Raw genomic sequence first — 19,211 nt, 5'->3', positions numbered from 1 at the left:
TTTTCTCAACGTATCACCGCGGCCGCGTTTAACGACGCGCGCGATCGTTGCGCGCGTGCATCGTCTCTCACGTCGATACCCTGGCAATATGGCAGCGCGGATTTTTCCAATCCACTTGGGGGTTAGAACGTCAAATTTCCACGAAGAAAAACCACCGATCGCGATCCACTTCAGAGAGCGTGTCGAGAGCTCGTCGAGGCGCGTCGAATGCGCGACTTTGTTATTTTTTTTTTATTCCTCGTGGCGCGAAGTCGGTCGCGTGTTCGGATTCGGTACCATCGAGCATCTGGAAGGTTCGATCGATGATCTTCGATTTTTTAATTTCCTGGGAATTTGTACGAAATTTTGACCTTATTATTTTTTTTTTAAGGAAGAATTTTTTTTTATCATGTATCCATGTCTTGAAGAAACGTATCTTATGTACGATTCAAAGTAATCATTAGTGATGATTCGATACCTCGATTACTGAAGTTGCTGAAAGATTGAACAACCTTTAAGATATTTTCAACCACTGTAGAATAAGTATATTGTACAGTGGCAAAGTCTAAATCGAGTACTTAAGAAAATGTCTTCCTTATAATTTTCTTCAAAACGGGGTGAACGATTCAAAAGATCACCAAAGTTGAGAACCGTGGAACTCAAAAATTCTGGTCTGGAGATTTCTTTGGAATTTTTCTGAGAATCGTAAACGAAGAAAAGTGTTCTTAAAGAGTCTTTCAAACATCTTCCCTGTAATTATCTTCAAAACGGGGTCAACGATTCAAAAGATTACAAAAATTGAGAACCGTGTAACTTAAAAATTCTGGTCTGGAGATTTCGTTAGAATTGTTTTGAGAACTATAAACGAAGAAAAGTTCTTAGAGTCCTTTAAACACCTTCCCTGTAATTTTCTTCAAAACGGGGTGAACGCTTCAAAAAATCACCAAAGTTGAGAACCGTGGAACTCAAAAATTCTGGTCTGGAGATTTCTTTGGAATTTTTCTGAGAACCGTAAACAAAGTAAAGTGTTTTTTAAGTGTTCTTAAAGAGTTCTTCAAGTGTCTTTCTTGTAATTTTCTTCAAAACGGGGTGAACGCTTCAAAAGATCGCAAAAATTGAGAACCGTGCAACTTAAAAATTCTGGTCTGGAGATTTCGTTAGAATTTTTCTGAGAATCATAAACGAAGTAAAATGTTTTTTATTTTTTAGGCGGATGTTCCCGACCTGTCGTGTGTCGTTCAGCGGTTTGAAGTCTGAAGGCAGGTACGCGGTGTTGATGGACATCGTCCCGGTGGACAACAAGCGGTACCGGTACGCGTACCACAGAAGCTGCTGGTTGGTAGCGGGCAAAGCGGATCCTCCGGCGCCGGCGCGACTCTACGTGCACCCGGACTCACCGTTTACCGGGGATCAGCTACGAAAGCAGGTGGTCTCATTCGAGAAGGTCAAGCTGACGAATAACGACATGGACAAGCACGGTCAGGTAAGAAATCACTCGCACGTACTTCGTGGACGCGACGACCGAACCGCGTAATCGGTCGTTCGTGCACCCTCGTAAAACCTGGGAGCATGTGGGTCAAATATCGATCATAGGGAGCAATCTCTCTCCGTCTCCGTTTCGAACGAATCGTGTTCCATGCTTTTACGACCACGAAATTCAAAGAAATCTCGACCCACGCGCCCTACGTGCAACACCACGACCCGGGGGCGTCACGCGGCACGACCCGGTGTTCCGTTCGTGTCGTTCCGGGTCTTCGTCGTGGCCGAAGGTACGGGTCCTCAGGGACTCGGTGGATTTACTTCGTGGCTATCGCAAAACGAACACGGATTCACGAATATTAAAAGTAAAGAGGGCCTTTGGACCCTTGGGTCTACGGTAGAGTTTATTTTATCGCGCTCGACGAGAAAATGGCGACTCTTGTCGATGACACAGGACCAAACATCTCCGAAATGGGGTAACTTTTAACAGAAAAGTCAGCACTTTTAATCAATGTCCAGAGTAGAAAAGTATATAGAGTAGGTAGACGTGAAATTATAATATTGACTATAAACTATACGTTTGCGAACAAACAAGAAATTGCTTCGTGTACTGAGCCACTTGATCCCAGACTACTTAGATTAGAAAAATGATTCCTTCCGTGAAAGTGAAATTTTTTCACGAGCGACGCTTGTTCTAAACTCTTGAACATCGTTCGCGAAACTTATCGCATCTCGCGCATCGAATCCAGTCCTCTTGTTTCATTAAGTCTCCTCGACGTGGGAGCCAAAGATTCGAGATTCTACGTTTATACCCATTCTGCTATCTTTCACCGCCTCTGGATTGTCAGAAAGTGTTTCTTTCGTGTCCACGATCCTCTGGATTCGTTATGTCATCGTTTGTATTCGTTCTCAGCCAAACCATTCACCAGTTATTATGTACAATTTTACTGCTCCCTAAAGAACCGAGTCAACTAACCTAAAAGTCAACAGATATTGGGACGAAGCAATTATATTGGGTTGTTCCGAAAGTTATTTAGTTTTTTTTTGGTGAAAATGAAACACCATGTTTTTTAGAGTGTACAAACATTTTATTAAATTATATATTTTCCATTTTGGAAAGTCATTTCGTTTTCTTTTTTGTGAAAATGACACAAGATTTTTTTAAAAGTGTAACCCAATATTTTACTTACAACCATACTAAATCACACTTCAGATTCAATCTCCATATTACAAATAACTTACCCAATATCTCAATTGAAAAAAAAAAAATGATTATCGTCACACGGCTACAAAGGACAGAGTCACCTAGAATTATCCATGCCAACCATCACCACCATCGCACGCCCTCTCTCCCCCATGTCCCTAGAAAATGGCAACCGTTGCGACGCTATAACCTCAAACACACACAGAAACTTGAGCACTGTTCGACTTCCAAGAATACCTAGAGCCCACGGTCGTCCAGGAAAGTCGCAAAATTCGAGTCGAATCCGTCGCGACTGGCTCGTGAAGGGGGGTCGGGGGGGCCACACGGCGCTCGAGAACAGCGTCCCCCGCGCGTTATTTATCGCTAAATTCACACATCCGCGCGTTTCCCCGCGCCCCGTTCCCCGCCCGTTCACGGTGATTCGGTCGCGGCGGCGCGCGCGTAAGTTTCGCGAAAATAAGGCGGACGGTTTAACGAACGAGCGGTGCCAACGACGTCGACAATGCTCACGGATTACAGTGCCGTTTTTCACGCGTGGTACCGTGGATCGCGCCGTTTCGCTCACCTTCGAGACATCGGCGGAACGACGTCGTTGACGAGATTTCGGACGTTGGAGCGCGCCGAAAATGGCCTCGTAAAACGGATACGCGACGTTACCGTGTGGGACACGTGGGCGTGGTTATCATCAACACCGCTCGTTAATCGTGGGCGTCGAAGCTGCCAGCCCGTGAAACGTAATATTCCGTCGTCGTGTCGACCGATCGATGACAAACCAATCTTTCTGCGCGCGTGCTAAACCTTCGGGGGTTCCCCCTTGTCCCCACCGCCGCGCTTTACCGCTTAATTACGCTCGCGTGCTGATTCGTTAACGGGTGTCGTCGCTACCGTTTCGACCGCTGCCTCCTTTCCGTCGTTCTCGGCTCGTGTTATTTTTTTCCCTCTCTCTCTTTCTCTCTTTCTCTCTTTGTCTCGATCCGTCCCTCGTCGGAGTTCTTTCTTTTCACGAATCGCCGCGACAAGGAGGTATCCATCCGGGCTTGGAAGAGTCGCATCGCAGAGGACACTTCGAATAACACTCGCCGGTCCGTGGCGCTCGTTCGCGGAATATACCGGCTGTAAACATTGCATTGAAGGGGACGCGTGAGAATTATTCGAAGACTATCGGGAGAAAACAGCGAACGTCCAGAAATACTTATTTCCAGTAAAACGTGCGTTAAAGTTTAACAGGCGTCGCACGGGCCGCGTGTGTAGTAACGTTCGCGTTGTCTCGTACGGGAGACACCGAGCGGCGATTGATACGCCACTTTGTGCCCGTGGAAACGAGCGATGACGGAACTACCAACGTCTGGAATATTCTTTGGTACGTTTAGCGGGTTTTATTCCCGCGTAATTAATCCTCGATTTTTCGCCGGGGGGAATTTCCTGTACGGGAACGGCGGGAATTTTTATACGTTTGAATTATAGCAGATGTTGCGTAGACGATGGTTAAAGGAAACAAATCGGAGAGAGAAATCGAAAAGATTTTTATCGTGTTTTTTTTGCGTACATTGTGCGAGAAATCCGATTATCGCGTTCGTCGAGAAAACGTAGGAGAACGTTACTCGTGTTTCGCGCGCGATAAATTTTAAAGCAAGGTTCCATATACGAACCAACCTGGGGATCCCCGGGAGTTCTTGTTTCTCTTCCCGCTTTCTTTCCATCTGCATTTCTTTTCAAACATCGCGTACAATACATCCGAAGCGTGGTTTCTATTCGGTCTTACGTGTCCGAGAACATTGTATAATTTATTCAAGGAGATAAACAAAAAAAGAAATACGTAAATATAACGCGCACCGACGTTTTAATGTAAAAGGAATATTACCAGTGCAGTTGGGTATCCAGCGAACTAGGCGCGACGCGTAAAGGTTAATTTTTATGCCCCCCCCCTCGAGATCTTTGAGATCCGTGTTCATTTTCCATCCGGTAACTTATGCATCCCGGCTTTCAACCCTGTTACTCGCTTATGTAAAACTACTAATGCATACTGCGCAGACTTTGTTTTCTTAATGGTGCCGCCACTGCTCTTCAGACACGTGTTTCAAAACTTTGTAATTGTAATTCCACAGTTTTGTATAGGCTGCGCACTGCTTTTAAATTAATACATTTTCTTTAACGTTATATTCGTTCTATTATTGTACCAACGGGGGATATTCAGTTTTCTAAAGAACTTTTCCTGTTACTATTCTACGAAGAAGTATTACGTTCTAGAAAAGAACTTTCGACATTGTTTAAAGTACCGATCCATTTGTACATAAAGAAAAGCATTTACAGCGTTAAATAACACTGTTACCGTAATAAATGTTAAAAGAGGAACTTAACCTAGAACTTAACCTAGAACTTAACCTAGAACTTAAACTACAACTTAACCCACAACTTAACCTACAATTTAACCTACAACTTAACCTACAACCTAGTCTAGAACTTAACCTAGAACTTAACCTACTACTTAACCTAGAAGTTAACCTAGGCGTTCGACTGTTACAACTCTCGATACTTGAACTGATACCGACCCAAAACTCACGCTCTTTCTCGAGCTGTTCACCCGTGGTCCTAAAAAATTAAAGCAACTTCTCTCGTTTGTAAGTAATCTTCGAGCGAGAAGACGTCCTAACCAAAATACGTTGCCCGCTTTCCCCCGGTCAGTGTTCCTTCGAAGGCAACAAAGAGACCATCGAAACGCGGCAGCGGCGACGGCGGCAAGAAACGTCTCTTTTTTCCTTTCTTTCGTAGGAAAAGACGCCGGAGAACGGAACCGAGTCCGTTTCTTTCTTGGCCGTTGAAATATTCTCGCGACCGTGGGGAACTTAACACCATAAAAAGTGCAACTCTATGGGCGAAAAGAGAGTAGTAACACGCGGGAAAAGAGCGTAGATATCCTTATAGAAAGAGCGAGAGAGAGACAAAGTAGAAGAGAGAAAGAGAAAGAAAGAGAGAGAGAGAGAAGACAGAAGAGGCGAGAAGCGACGCAAGGGTCGCGCGAACCGTCCAACTCGCGGACTGGCCATAATGTTAGGAGCATTATAGGCGGTTGGTGGTGGTGTCGTAGGTGGTTGTGTATAGTAGGCACGACGGCGTGCCTATAAGCTAATAAATTGAATGGATGTTTGCCCGGAGCTTTTGTCATGATGATCACGAGTAGCCCACGCCTGGCCCGTTGAGCACCTTTTGAATCTCTCTCCGCGGCCCGTCCGTGTTCCTTCCTTCGTTCCTCTCTCGCTCGCACACGCTCTCCTCCGTCCGGCTCTCCTCGATCCCCCACCCCATCGTCGCGAGATTCTCCTCGCGGTGTGTTCTCTCCCCAACAAACGCGCAGGGACTCCGGACGTGTGCGTATACCCGGGCTACTCTTATCCGTGTTGCAAACGTTTCCACGGATGATATCCGCGCGTAGACGTTTATACAAGCTCACCGGGCACGACGTCGAGCCTGAAAGCTGCCCGACTATGTTTCTCCTCGCCGTCCGCTCGGAACGGCCGCTGTTGCGTACCGGACGAACGTGCAGAGTTCGACTCGTAACGTAATTAGACGTTCGTTACCGCCGACTCCTGGCGCCAACTCGCGATTCCCGATGCCGCGGCAACAACCTCTCGCTCCGCGCGCGGCCAGGATCTTTCTCTCTCTCTCTCTCTCTGGCCGACCGTGTTGTTGTTGTTCTCCGCGGCCGATAGAGGGCCCGTTTCTCGGGGATCACGTATAGGATTGTTCCGCGGACGATCGGGAAGGGGGAATATCGGCCGATCGTGCGACAGTGGTCAGTGTCGCGACGAGACACAGAGATCACCGAACGAAGAAGGGCCTTCTTAACTGGAGTAGATGCGCGCGGGTCGGGGGGGAGTTCCCCGATGCTCACCGTGAGAGGAGAGACAGAAGACCCGCGGTACGACGAGAAACACTGGCGCGCGAAGGATAGTCGGGCGAATATACGCGCGCGCGAAGAACGAGCGAAAGGAAGCTCGCCAGGAGGGGAGCGGAGGGGGGGATGAAAGAAAGAGAAGGAGAAAAAGCTAGGCGCAGGCGAGTGTCGAGGCGAGGAACAGACACACCGGTTAAAAGCAGTCGTGCCGAGCGGCAGAGCCGGGAGAGCCCGGGAGAGCCACGCAACGCCAGTCAACTCAACTCGACGACTCAAGTGGTAGGGAACATTCCTTCGCTACGGCCACTATTTCATCGTTTCGTATGACGCGATATTATAAGACCCCCGCCTGCGTGCTGGCTACTACACGGTGGTCCAAAAGCAACCATCCACCTGCGAGCACGACGACGACGACGAAGACGACGACGACGACGACGACGAGTCCCTCGGCTATCCGCCGCGCGATACCTGCGGGGAGTTCCCTCGCGCGGGTTTTCGTTCGCGCTCTCCACCGGTTCATTCTCGCGAATTCCCACCGGATGCTCGCGCCTCTTGGAATCTAGCGTGTTTCTTTATTTCTCATTCGTTTTCTTCCCCGAGTTTTAAATCGGCGAATCGCCGCGAAACCACAGTGACGCTTTTTGGGACGACCTGGACACAACACCATGCAACAGAGAGTCACGGAGAGGAGGACGCCGAGAGATCAAGATTTAATTCGACGAGCCTCTTCGGAGACTTTCGAGCGTTTCTCTTCCACGTGTGTATGTGCGCGTGTGTGTACACGTATGTGTGTGTATATACGTATGTGCGCGTTCTTTTTTTTCCCCATTTTATTTTTCTCCCGTCGATCGAGGATCAACGCCACGGGCCCGTTGTTGCGTCGAGCACGCACACATACACACACACATACACAAACACAAGGGGAATCGAAAATAAGAGAAACGTTCGTAATAAAATTCTTGCGTCGTCGTGGCACACCTGACGTTTTTCCGTTTCGTATATAGCCGGCGAGAGAACGATTTCTTTTTCGCTCGCTGGATGGCTAGCTGGCTGGCTCGCTCGCTCGCGCCGCGTACCGTGTTCGGACGGCATTACCGACAATGTACCGTGACTGACTCATCGCGGAGAGGAAAACGTATCGAGCCGGGCGGTAAGGTTACGGGAGACGCGCGAGTACACGCTCGCGTAGAAGGAAAAGCCTGGAATCGAGGGATATTAATAATTTCTTAACGCGGCGCGCACGTAGCGCCGTAGGTGCCTGGGAGGCTTTGGTCGGCCATAATATTGAGATTAAAAATGATTTATGATCCATCGCGGCGCGGTAGAGCGAGAGTGGCGATGGTGGCCCCGAGGGGTTGAGGGGAGGAGGAGGGTGTGATGGCGGATATTCAATTGAGATTTACGGTGTAATTGGCCAAACGACGAACCGGGAAAGCGACACGACCCAACCGGAGAATCGGACCGATGAAAACGCGAGATCTCGTTGTTCGGCGATTATCGCCACCCAGCTCGCGATCGTTCGGATCAACGCACGTCGGGAATCGTTCGATGAAATTAGCTAGGGGCCAACGGTGGCGCTACGTACCGACCTAACCTATAACCGTGCAGTAGTGTCCACGGTGGGCGGGCGCATGTTTAAACGACGTACGCGCGAACTTTGAAAAAATGTCACCGTCGATTTACCCTTTCACGATAGGTTGACGGTCGGTGACTGGGGCTCGAGTAGATAGGGTTTCGCGGCACGGAGAAATTCAACCGAGCCCTCCATAAATCACTTTTAATCTTTTATCGATGTCGGTGACGCCTCGAACGTGTACCTACGCGTCACGCGCGGAAACTTAATCGCGTTCGGTAATTGTGTCAAGCGGTTGGCTCGACTTCATCGGGAGCTTATGTTTTTTTTTTCCTTTCAAATCTAAATTTTCCTCGCAATTTGCCTATAGAGACGTTCGGTGGACGATTGTTGCAACAATCTCGAATGGTGATCTACATTAGGACGTCGTTACGACACGGTCGTGTCGGTGCGCGTTGTTACGGCGAGATTAGGCCCGATGTTACCTATTTAGCTCCTTGACACCTTCCAGGGGTTGTTAGTTCGCTGGGATATTGCCTTTTTTATTTACACCTTTACGCGATGTTGCGAATTTATTCGTTTAGGTATTGTTGGGAGGTTGGGCACATGTCCTTTTATTTCTGACGTAACGTGGTGTACCATCTACCGTTCTTCTAAGGTCGATCACTATTCAACTCTTTGCTACTGGTCTTTAGAGTGACACTCCATGTGGGTCTAAATAAATTTTATTGTACCACAAATAATTCATTTGCTGGGTTAGGTGAGACTAGTTTGCTTCTTCACATAGGTACTGTTGGGATATCAAAATTCTGTGGAAGATCCTCAGATTTCTGACATCCCAAGACACATCTATCAACCTTCCAAGGATGATCGTTATCTTTCTATTTGCTACTCTAACGATCCTGTAGACTCTTAATTTGTCATCTGCCCTTAGATTTGCACTTAATCATCTCCCCTTCTCTATTCTTCCTTCACTATGACGTTTCAATCCTTACTGTTCATTCTCCTACTACCACAACCTCTGTTAGGATCCTTCTTTCTCTATATTCTCTAACAAAAATACACCATTGTAAACTCACAAGTCCTCAAACTTCCTCATTTCTGACACCCCAAGAGACACCTACCAACCTTCCTGGATTTGCCCTCAATCATATCCCCTACTTTATTCTTTTTACAATATGTTTCAATCCATACTGCCTACTGTCTCACTATCATAACCTTTCTAAACAATTTTCTAGCCACTTTGTTACTATCATTCTTTCCCTATATCCTCTAAAAGGATACACCACTGTAAACTCACAAGTCCTCTCAAATCTCCTCATTTCTGACACCCCAAGAGACACCTATCAACCTTCCTAGATTTGCCCTCAATTATCTCCTATTGCTACTCTATTCTTTCCTCAATATGATGTCTCGCTAAACAATTTTGTAACTACTATGTTACTATAGTTCTTTTCCCATATCCTCTAAAAAGATACACCACTGTAAACTTGCAAGTCCTCTCAAACCTCCTCACTTCTGACACCCCAAGAGACATCCATCAACCTTCTTAGATATGCCCCCAATCATCTCCCCTACTCTATTCATTCTTTAATATGCTGTTTCCATCCTTACCGTCTACTATCCCACTATTCTCTTACAATCGTTCTTTCTCTATATCCTCTCTAAAAAAAAAGTACACCGTTGTAAACTCGCAAGTCCTCTGAAACCTCCTCGTTTCTGACATACCGCGGGGCGTCCCCGTTTCAAGTAGCATCGCTCGATTCCATCTTCGCCACGGTGGCCAATCGAGCCAAGTTAGCCGGAGGCCGTGCACGCTCGCCCAGGGGATAATAACGCACGGGTTCGTTCTCGAACGAGAGTCCCTCGAATCCGGAACGAGGAGAAAAGATCGCTTGGAAAACGCCGGTTCTCACGATCGCCCGCGGAATGTCCTTTAGCTCGACGCTGCGGTATTAAGTTTCGTGTACCGGCTTCCTGTAGGCATACCTGAGCGAGTCGCGACGCGAAGGGTTGATAAATTCAACGAAAATTTATGCGGATGCGCTATTTCATCCGCGTACCGCCGCATTCGTATAAACTCGCGAGCTCGCGAGCTCGCTCGTACGCGTTGCACCGCGTACGAATAATTCGCGTACACTGGGGGGAGGGGGAGAAGGGGGAGGAGTTGGCGACGATGCGTCGGCCTCGGGGTGTGTCCGCGGCGCGTAACGGAGAGTGCACGAAGCGATTGTTCCGCGATCTCGGTGACGAATAAAATTATGTTTCCATCGGGACGCCGCGTAGGAAAGACCTCGAGCGCTTTTCAAACCGCTTGCTTTGTGCTCGAGCTGGTAATTATTAATGTGATTTATTTAGGAAAAAAAAAAAGTGGAGAATACGTTTCTGGTCTTTACCAGGTGAAATTAAGTCGAGGGGAGAATGGATGGTATAATTTTTAGTGGTGTAGATCCAGGAGAAGAGATGAACAAAATTGTAGAAAATATGTTTTTATTCTGTGTGAAGAAATTGTTGATTGAAATTTTAGCCAGAGGGGAATCAAAGGAATAATTTTTAGTGGTGTAGATCCAGGAGATAAAATGGAAACAATTGTGGAGAACGTGTTTTTATTCTGTGTGAAGAAATTGTTGATTGAAATTTTAGCGAGAGAGGAATAGGAGGAATGTTTTTTAGTGGTGTAGATTTAGAAGAAGAAATTAAAAAATAGAAAACATGTTTTTATTCTGTGTAAAGAAATTGTTGATTGAAATTTTAACGAGAGAGGAATAGAAGGAATGTTTTTTAGTGGTGTAGATCTAGGAGAAAAAATGAAAAAAATTGTAGAGAACGTGTTTTTATTCTGTGTGAAGAAATTGTTGTTAAAAATTTTATCGACAGGAGGATAAAAGGAATATTTTTTAGTGGTGTAGATCCACGTGTAGGAGAAAAAATAGTAGAAAACACGAAGAAGTCAAGAAGACTGATTGAAATTCAGTCGAGAAGATAATAGAAGAAATATTTTTTACTGGTGTATATCCAGGTGGAAAAGAAAAAATAGTAGAAAACACGAAGAAGTCGTCGATTGAAACTCAGTCGAGACTAGAATAAGAAAGAATATTTTTTACTGGTGTAGGTCCAACGTGAAAAAGAAAAAATAATAGAAAACATGTTTTTATCCTCTTCGACGAAGTCGATCGAAATTCAGTCGACAAGAAAATAGAAGAAATATTTTCTTACCGGTGTAGTTTCGCGTGAAAAAGAAAAAAAAAGAAAATTAGCGAGAAATACGTTCTCTTTGTCTTCGGGGAAGTCTCATCGATTCGAAATTCAGCGAGCGAAGAAACAGAGCGGGGAAAGTATGCTTTATAGGTGGAAATCCATGTTGGACAATGGTTTGTAGGAAGTGTGTTTCTTTTGTTTCTGCGAAGAAGTTTCTTAACGATCGTGTCGATCGAAGTTCAACCGAGAATGAAAATTATAGGTGTGAATCCGTGTAAAAAGAAATATTAGTGTGAAACACGTTCCTTTTCTCGGGGAATAAAAAGTCTCTTACGATCGTGTCGATCGAAATTCAGTGGGGAACGAAGAAACAGAATGGTAGGAATATTCATCGTGTGTGTAGGTTTGTTGAAACGAAAAGAAAAAAAAAACTTGTCTTTTAGATCTCTGTTTACTCTCTTTCACTTATTCGACTCGAGACACAATATCCTAATTACCCTAAGCATACGTAGGATGTAGCCACTGTATTAATACAAATGTACATAACGACTTGTGTACTCAACATCTCTTTTCGATCATTGATTTTCTCTAGGAACACCTTAATCTACCAAAATCTATCTTTATTGAATTGTTCTAAAGTAATTTCGTTTTCCAAGACGGAGAGTATATAATTTAATAAAATGTTTACACGCTGTAAAAAAAAATCGTGTTTCATTTTCGTTAAAAAAAAAAAGAAATTATATATTCTCCAAAATGGAGAAAAAAATTGTGTTTCATTTTCACCATGGAGAATATATAATTTAATAAAATGTTTATACACTCTAAAAGAATCGTGTTTAATTTTTACCATGGAGAATACATAATTTACTAAAATGTTTATACACTCCAAAAGAATCGTGTTTAATTTTCACCAAAAAAAAATGGAGAATATATAATTTAATAAAACGTTTATACACTCCAAAAGAATCGTGTTTAATTTTCACAAAAAAAAAAACGGAGAATATATAATTTAATAAAATGTTTATACACTCCAAAAGAATCGTGTTTAATTTTCACCATGGAGAACACATAATTTAATAAAATATTTATACACTCTAAAAGAATCGTGTTCCATTTTCACCATGGAGAATACACAATTTACTAAAACGTTTACACACACTAAAAGAATCGTGTTTAATGTTCACCACGGAGAATACACAATCCAATAAAACGTTCACAAACTCAAAAAAAAAAAAATCCTCTCTCATTCCCACCAAATACTAACGAAACGACTTTCCGAACAAGCCAATAGTTCCGCCACCAAGAATAGAAAACCACAAGGTGGCGTCGAACGCGTTAAAATATCGTGAAGAAAAAGTGTCGAAAAGGATGTCGTGTGCGCGTCGTGACCAGCGACCCTCTCCTCCCCCCTTGAACATCACGGGCGGGTGGTTGGTGGGGAGCCACCCGGGACTCGGTTCGTTCGGGTCGTCGTGTGTGCGTTCGGTGGCACCAACACGAACGGGACCGAACAGAGTAGAGCAAATTGGAGTTCTGACAGGTTGCAGTGGGGTGTCCCACCATCCAACGGTGCAGAGAAAACGGATAGGGGCACCCCGGGATCCCAGACACCTATAATCGTACGGGCATAAAGTTGCCCGCTCGGGAACCTCTACGGTCGAGGTCCAGAGGACCGCGTTGGAGCACTCGTTATCCTGGGACTCGAATTAAATTCGAGGCATCGTTTCCTTTTTCTTCGACCGTGCCGTGGAACGATCTTTCCCCGCTCTCGTCGTCCTTCGAGAGCAAGCGCGTTCTTCGCGATAGTTAGTAGCCTGTACCGTCGGGAATAGAAATTCTACGCGACGCTCGACTACCGTGCTTCGATTGAACAATTATACAAAATACCAGCCCTTTCACCAACCGATAAAAACTCTTTGTATTTATCCACGACGGAACCCTTTGTAATTATCCCCACTATCCGTAGTCGATCGAGAAATTTTGATATTTTTCTTTCTTTTTTTTTATTATATTTTGCTACAATAATTTGATCAGAGGCAAGAATAATAATTGACGAGAAAGATATAATTATCTTAGAGAAGGAGGTCAGGTGTCTCTCTTGGGTGACATTTAGTGTACGTGGAACTTTGAAAAAGTTTTTGATACACCTATGTGTATATCTATTGGAAACGCAACTTGGGATGGAAATTTCATCGGCCTTGGTTCTCGGAACCACCGAGCGGAATGTCGATGGATTTTGAGCGAGGCTGTATACGAGTCGAGTTGACGGGAAGCCACGAATTTAACGCGCGTGCGTTTGGAATCAATGAAGTGGCGCCGGACACCTCGACGACCGGGGCCAATTACGCCTTTGACCGGTTAATTAATACGCCTATAATTCCGTAGTCTTTGCGTAATTACGTGGTTACATTCTGGACACCTGCGTGGACGCGGAACGGTTCACGTTAACGACCCGTCGCGAACCGTGGGACATCCGAACGGGTCGTCGGTACTATCCGCGGACACATTTCCGACCCGCGGGTTTCTGTTCGCCACGGGGTCGGACACGACGATCGCGCGGAACGATAACACCTCCTGGGATGATGCTACGTCACACACGGACGTACACACACATATATATAAACACACTTCTCTTGTCTCAACTCTGTGTTCGTACGAGACGATGGTTTCAAATTAGCGTATTTTTCGGTACGCCGAACGTACCGAAGAGAAGTGTGTGTTTTTTTCTTTTTTTTTTTGTATTTTTTCTTTCTTTTACGTAACTCGCAGCTGCGCGTTTCTAAGGAATCAGGAAACGATATTTTTAATCGACACTCGAGGGGAAAGTTGTAATAAGTACACCTGAAGCTTGGAATGTCATAATACGGGTCGCCTAATTGGGTAATGTGTGTCGTCCTCGTGTACGCTCGGGCCCCGTGGTGTCTGGAATTATTATTCGGTGAGTTGCGTTTGGTGTGGTCGGAGAAACATTACTATTACGGGTAGAGGGGGTAACTGTTAACATCTTGAGTTTGTTTTGGATATACTTTTGAAATGTGAAGTTGAAAGATCGTGTGGAATTATTGTTGGATGGAGAAGGTGAGAATTCAGTGTGAATATATTTTTGTATTGTAGTAGGTTGGCGAAGAAGTATATTTGGGTATTCTTATAAAAAGTGATGTTACTTTTATTGAAAGTTTTTTCTTTGAAAATAGTTCTTAGAATGTTGGAGGAAAAATGTTAAATATTCTTCTGAGAGTGAAATTTAGAGGATATATGCATAGAATTATTTTCATGAAAATAAAATCAAAAATCTTGGACAATAATTTAGGCAGAAAGGAATATAGAAATTTAGTAATTATTCATGCCTCTAATCAAATCTTCTTGTATCACAATATAATAAAAAAAAAAGCAAATTATCAAAATTTCTCCAAAAAATGCGTTAATAATCCGAACACTCCACAAAATTTCTACCTATTAATTATATCTTTCTCATCAATGATTATTCTTGCCTCTAATCAAATCTTGTACCAAAATATAATAAAAAAAAAAAAATTATCAAAATTTCTCCAAAAAATGCATCAATAATTCCCTCAAAATTTCTACCTGTTAATTATATCTTTCTCATCAATTATTCATGCCTCTAATCAAATCTTGTACCAAAATATAATATAAAAAAAAGAAAAATATCAAAATTCCTCCAAAAAATGCCCTAAAAATTGAGTTATTCCTCCAAAAATGTCCACCTGTCAATTACAACATTTTGCCAAGCTATACTTTCGTCGTTCGAGATGGAGACTCGCGCGTGAAAAAAAATGTCCCCCCTCTATTGAGTGCTAAAAAATGGTCCCGGAGGCAACGTCCTCGCGTAGACGCGCGAGGACAACGGCAACGATGATAATCCGATATCGATAACGGTAACAGTAAATACTCGTCGCGAACGAGCGCCGCGAAAGAAGAGGACACGGTTGCCGCGTAGCGTCGGATATTAATTTCACGGTATAATCTCGCGTTATAAAAATAAATTACGACCGGTGAACGAGTGGGTCCGGTGCTGCCGGATTAAGTAACAAAACGTTGTCCGGGGACATTTCCATCCGGACCGGACCCGGACCGTACGGCGTGGAAGGCTTCGATCGGGAACTATCGTTCGTTCCGTGGCCGATCGAGAGCCGATGGAGCGAGAAAAACGACTATAAATCGCGCGTGTAATGCCGCTATCAACGTGTATTACATAGACGCCGCCGTTGTTTGATGTATCGCTGAATGCAAATTGCGCGGCGTCCGACGATGAGAGTCGATTGGGCTCGGTTCTCGATTTTACCGCGGCGTACAACTGCCATTTACCGCCATAATTTCGATTTACAGGAACGGTGTAAACGTACCGCGTAATCTCGCGAGAACGACACGAGAGTTTCGTATAACGCGCTGTGTGTTCCCTCGCCGTACGTGTTTTTAGGATTTTTAAGATTTTGAAGATTTTGAAGGTTTTAAAGATTTGGAAGATTTGGAAGATTTTAAAGATTTGGAAAATTTTAAAGATTTTAAAAGTTTTGAAGATTTGAAGATTTGAAATATTTGGAAAATTTTGAAGGTTTTGAAGATTTTGAAGATTTTGAAGATATTTAAGATATTTAAGATTTTTAAGATTTTGAAAATTCTTAAGATTCTTAAGATATTTAAGATTTTTAAGATTCTTAAAATTTTTAACATATTTAAGATTTTCAAGATTCTTAAGATTCTTGAGATTTTGAAGGTTTTGAAGATTTAAAGATTTGAAATATTTGGAAAATTTTGAAGATTTTGAAGATTTTAAAGATTTTAAAGATTTTGAAAATTTTGAAGATTTTCACGATTCGAGAGAAATGATAAAATAATTTTCGGCCAATTTTTTTCTTCTCCCTCCAACCTCCATGAAATTTTTCGTCGCGTTCGTGTGTATTTAACATTCAAAGATGTAAACTGGCTCTTTTTTCCTCTCCTTACGATTTATCGACATTTTGCGAAGTGTAATAAATTTTTCCGTCGACGATCTGTGCGGTCTAGTATGTTTTTTGCGTTGACCTAGAATAAACAAACGGAGTTTTTTTTTTTCGCGATGGAATCACGCATCGTACGAACCTAAATCCTGTTTGAAAAGTATAAAATTAATGATAATACACGGTTCTGGAATTTCTCTGGGAATTTGAGATCTGCATTCCTCGTGGAAAAATATGATCTTTATTTCATAACCGGTCTACGCTGAGAACCTGTAAAGTACGGTTAGCGTTGAATCTTTTTTTTATTTCTGTATTTTGGATAATTACTTCTGGTTCTATACTATTCAGTCGATTGAATGTTTTCCTAGACTGTATATTGTCATACGCAAATCACTCAGTCGTTAGCATACTCGCAGTCGCACGTATACACGCGTGATCGTTATTAAAGAAACCAATATCAATTACGCCTGCATAATTCCACATTAAGAAACGAACAGAAAAAAAGAAACACGTCTACCTACCTCTCCACTTTTTGCACTCGAGAGATTTTAATTTATCACCGTGTAGCTGGGTAACATTGGAACTTCTCTCGCGCGTGAATAAATCTACAACTAAAATGACTCACGGAGGAATGGTAAATAAACAAATCCGGTAGATTCGATACATCTTGGATGTGAGTATCCTGAACAGAAGTTCACCGTTCCAAAAATTTAAAAAAAGAAAAAAATCTTCCTCTCCAGATGGGGGCGTATCCCCATAAGTAGACACTAAAGTCGATAAATAAAAAATAAAACAAAAAAAAGAACGCTAAAGTAGACACTAAAGTCGATAAATAGAAAATAAAAAAAAAGAACGCTAAAGTAGATACTAAAGTCGATAAATAAAAAATAAAAAAAAAAGAACGCTAAAGTAGACACTAAAGTTGATAAATAGAAAATAAAATAAAAAAAGGACGCTAAAGTAGATATTAAAGTCGATAAATAGAAAATAAAATAAAAAAAGAACGCTAAAGTAGACACTGAAGTTGATAAATAAAAAATAAAAAAAAGAACGCTAAGTTAGACACTAAAGTCGATAAATCAAAAGTAGAAAAAAAAAGAACGCTTCGAATTAGCTCAGTGACCCCGAGTCGTGGAGTCACGCGCGTACGGTTCGTTCGAAGCGGGTTCGGGTCGGGTCGAGGGAGGGGTGGAGTGGGGTGAAAAACGGGAAAAAAAAATTGAGACGTTTAGTTAATTATCGAATGACGCGATAACGACACGTTTCGCTTCACGCGATATTCGGACAGGTCGTGCGCGCGGTTCTTTCTTTTTGCGAACGCGGCACGGTAGTATATTCGTGTCGGAGGATGCCTCCGCCGCGTGTTAACGCGCGATCCCCGTCGCAGATATCGGAGATATATTTTCATGCGATAATCTTGTCGCTAATAAAAATCGCAATTTAATAACGCTTTCCCAAGGATGGCACGGTGCAGCCGTAAGTTTCGCAACGATCCTCGACCTTAATAACGCCGCCCGAACGGGAACGATAACGCTCGCGTTTTCGATGGAACCGTGACCGATAAAAATAACGCGTATGATGTCTCATTTGGTCGATAATTGGCTTAAGAGCGTGTAGGTACGTCCGAGAACCGTCGACTTTACCAGGATTGGGGGGGATCGAGAGCACAGAAATTTCGCTCGATCGTGCTGGCACACCGTGTGACGTATGCAGGCTTCCGGCTGCGCGCGCGCGCGCGCGATACGTCGCTCAGAGAAATAAGTTATCCGATACGTTCGCGACAACTTTATCGCAATTGGTCTCGTGAGTATGCTCGTAGATGCAAGAGGTTGTTCGATGGTTTCACGAGAGTTCTTCGTGTCGAAAACGGGTCGTGAGAACGGGTATTCCGACCCGGTACGGTTCCAACCTGGTACGGTTTCGACTCGGTACGGTTCCAACCCGATACACGGTTCCGACCCGATACAGTTACGACTCGGTACTGTTACGATGCGATACAGTTCTAAACTAGTACAGTTCCGACCCGATATGGTTCCAACTCGATAGGGTTCTGACTCGGTACAGTTCCGATCCGGTACAGTTCCAAACTGGTACGATTCCAACCCGATACGGTTCCGACTCGGTACTGTTCCGACCCGATATGGTTCCAACTCGATAGGGTTTCAACTCGGTACAGTTCCGACCCGATATGGTTCCAACTCGATAGGGTTCCGACTCGGTACAGTTTCGATATGTTACAGTTCCAAATTGGTACGGTTCCGACTCGGTACAGTTCCAACACGATATGGTTCCAACTCGATATGGTTCCAACTCGATAGGGTTCCAACTCGGTACAGTTCCGACCCGATATGGTTCCAACTCGATAAGGTTCCGACTCGGTACAGTTCCAAATTGGTACGGTTCCGACTCGGTACAGTTCTGATCTGGTAGAGTTCCAAACTGGTACAGTTCCGACCCGATATGGTTCTAACCCAATACGGTTCCGACCCGGCACAGTTCCGACACGGTACACTTCCAACCCAGTACGATTTCAAATCGGTACGGTTCCGAACCGGTACAATTCCAACCCGATACGGTTCCAAACTGGTACAGTTCCGACCCAGTACAATTCCAACACTGTACACTTCCAACTCAGTACGGTTCCAACCCGGTACGGTTCCAACCCGACACGATTCCGACCCGGCACAGTTCAGACCGTACGAGCAAATTTATTAACTTTCGCGAGCAACTAGTCTTTCACACTCGAAAGTACAAAATATCAATAAAAAAATATTGAACAAGAATTTACGAAATATTAAAAGTTTAAACGATCATTTGATACAAGTTCTCAAATATGAAATTTTCCATACGATTCGTACCGCGAAAGTCCCTTCGTACCACCTGTTTCCGTTTCGACCGGTCCGAGGTTCTCTTATCCTGGTCGATCGA

At 43.9% G+C, this 19,211-nt stretch overlaps 1 protein-coding gene across 1 annotated transcript in view; it reads left to right on the top strand.

Annotated features, from left to right (window-relative positions):
• Positions 1 to 19,211, top strand: part of LOC143145306 (uncharacterized) — a 61,506-nt gene that overhangs the window by 23,364 nt on the left and 18,931 nt on the right. The window contains exon 3 of the mRNA XM_076308561.1: positions 1,189 to 1,462. Coding sequence (XP_076164676.1) covers positions 1,189 to 1,462 — 274 coding nt within the window. The remainder of the gene's footprint in view (positions 1 to 1,188; positions 1,463 to 19,211) is intronic.

Source organism: Ptiloglossa arizonensis, chromosome 4, assembly GCF_051014685.1.
Source record: "Ptiloglossa arizonensis isolate GNS036 chromosome 4, iyPtiAriz1_principal, whole genome shotgun sequence".
Lineage (NCBI taxonomy): Eukaryota > Metazoa > Arthropoda > Insecta > Hymenoptera > Colletidae > Ptiloglossa > Ptiloglossa arizonensis.
Note: the sequence above shows the minus strand (reverse complement) of the source record. Positions and strands in the feature narration are given on the sequence as shown.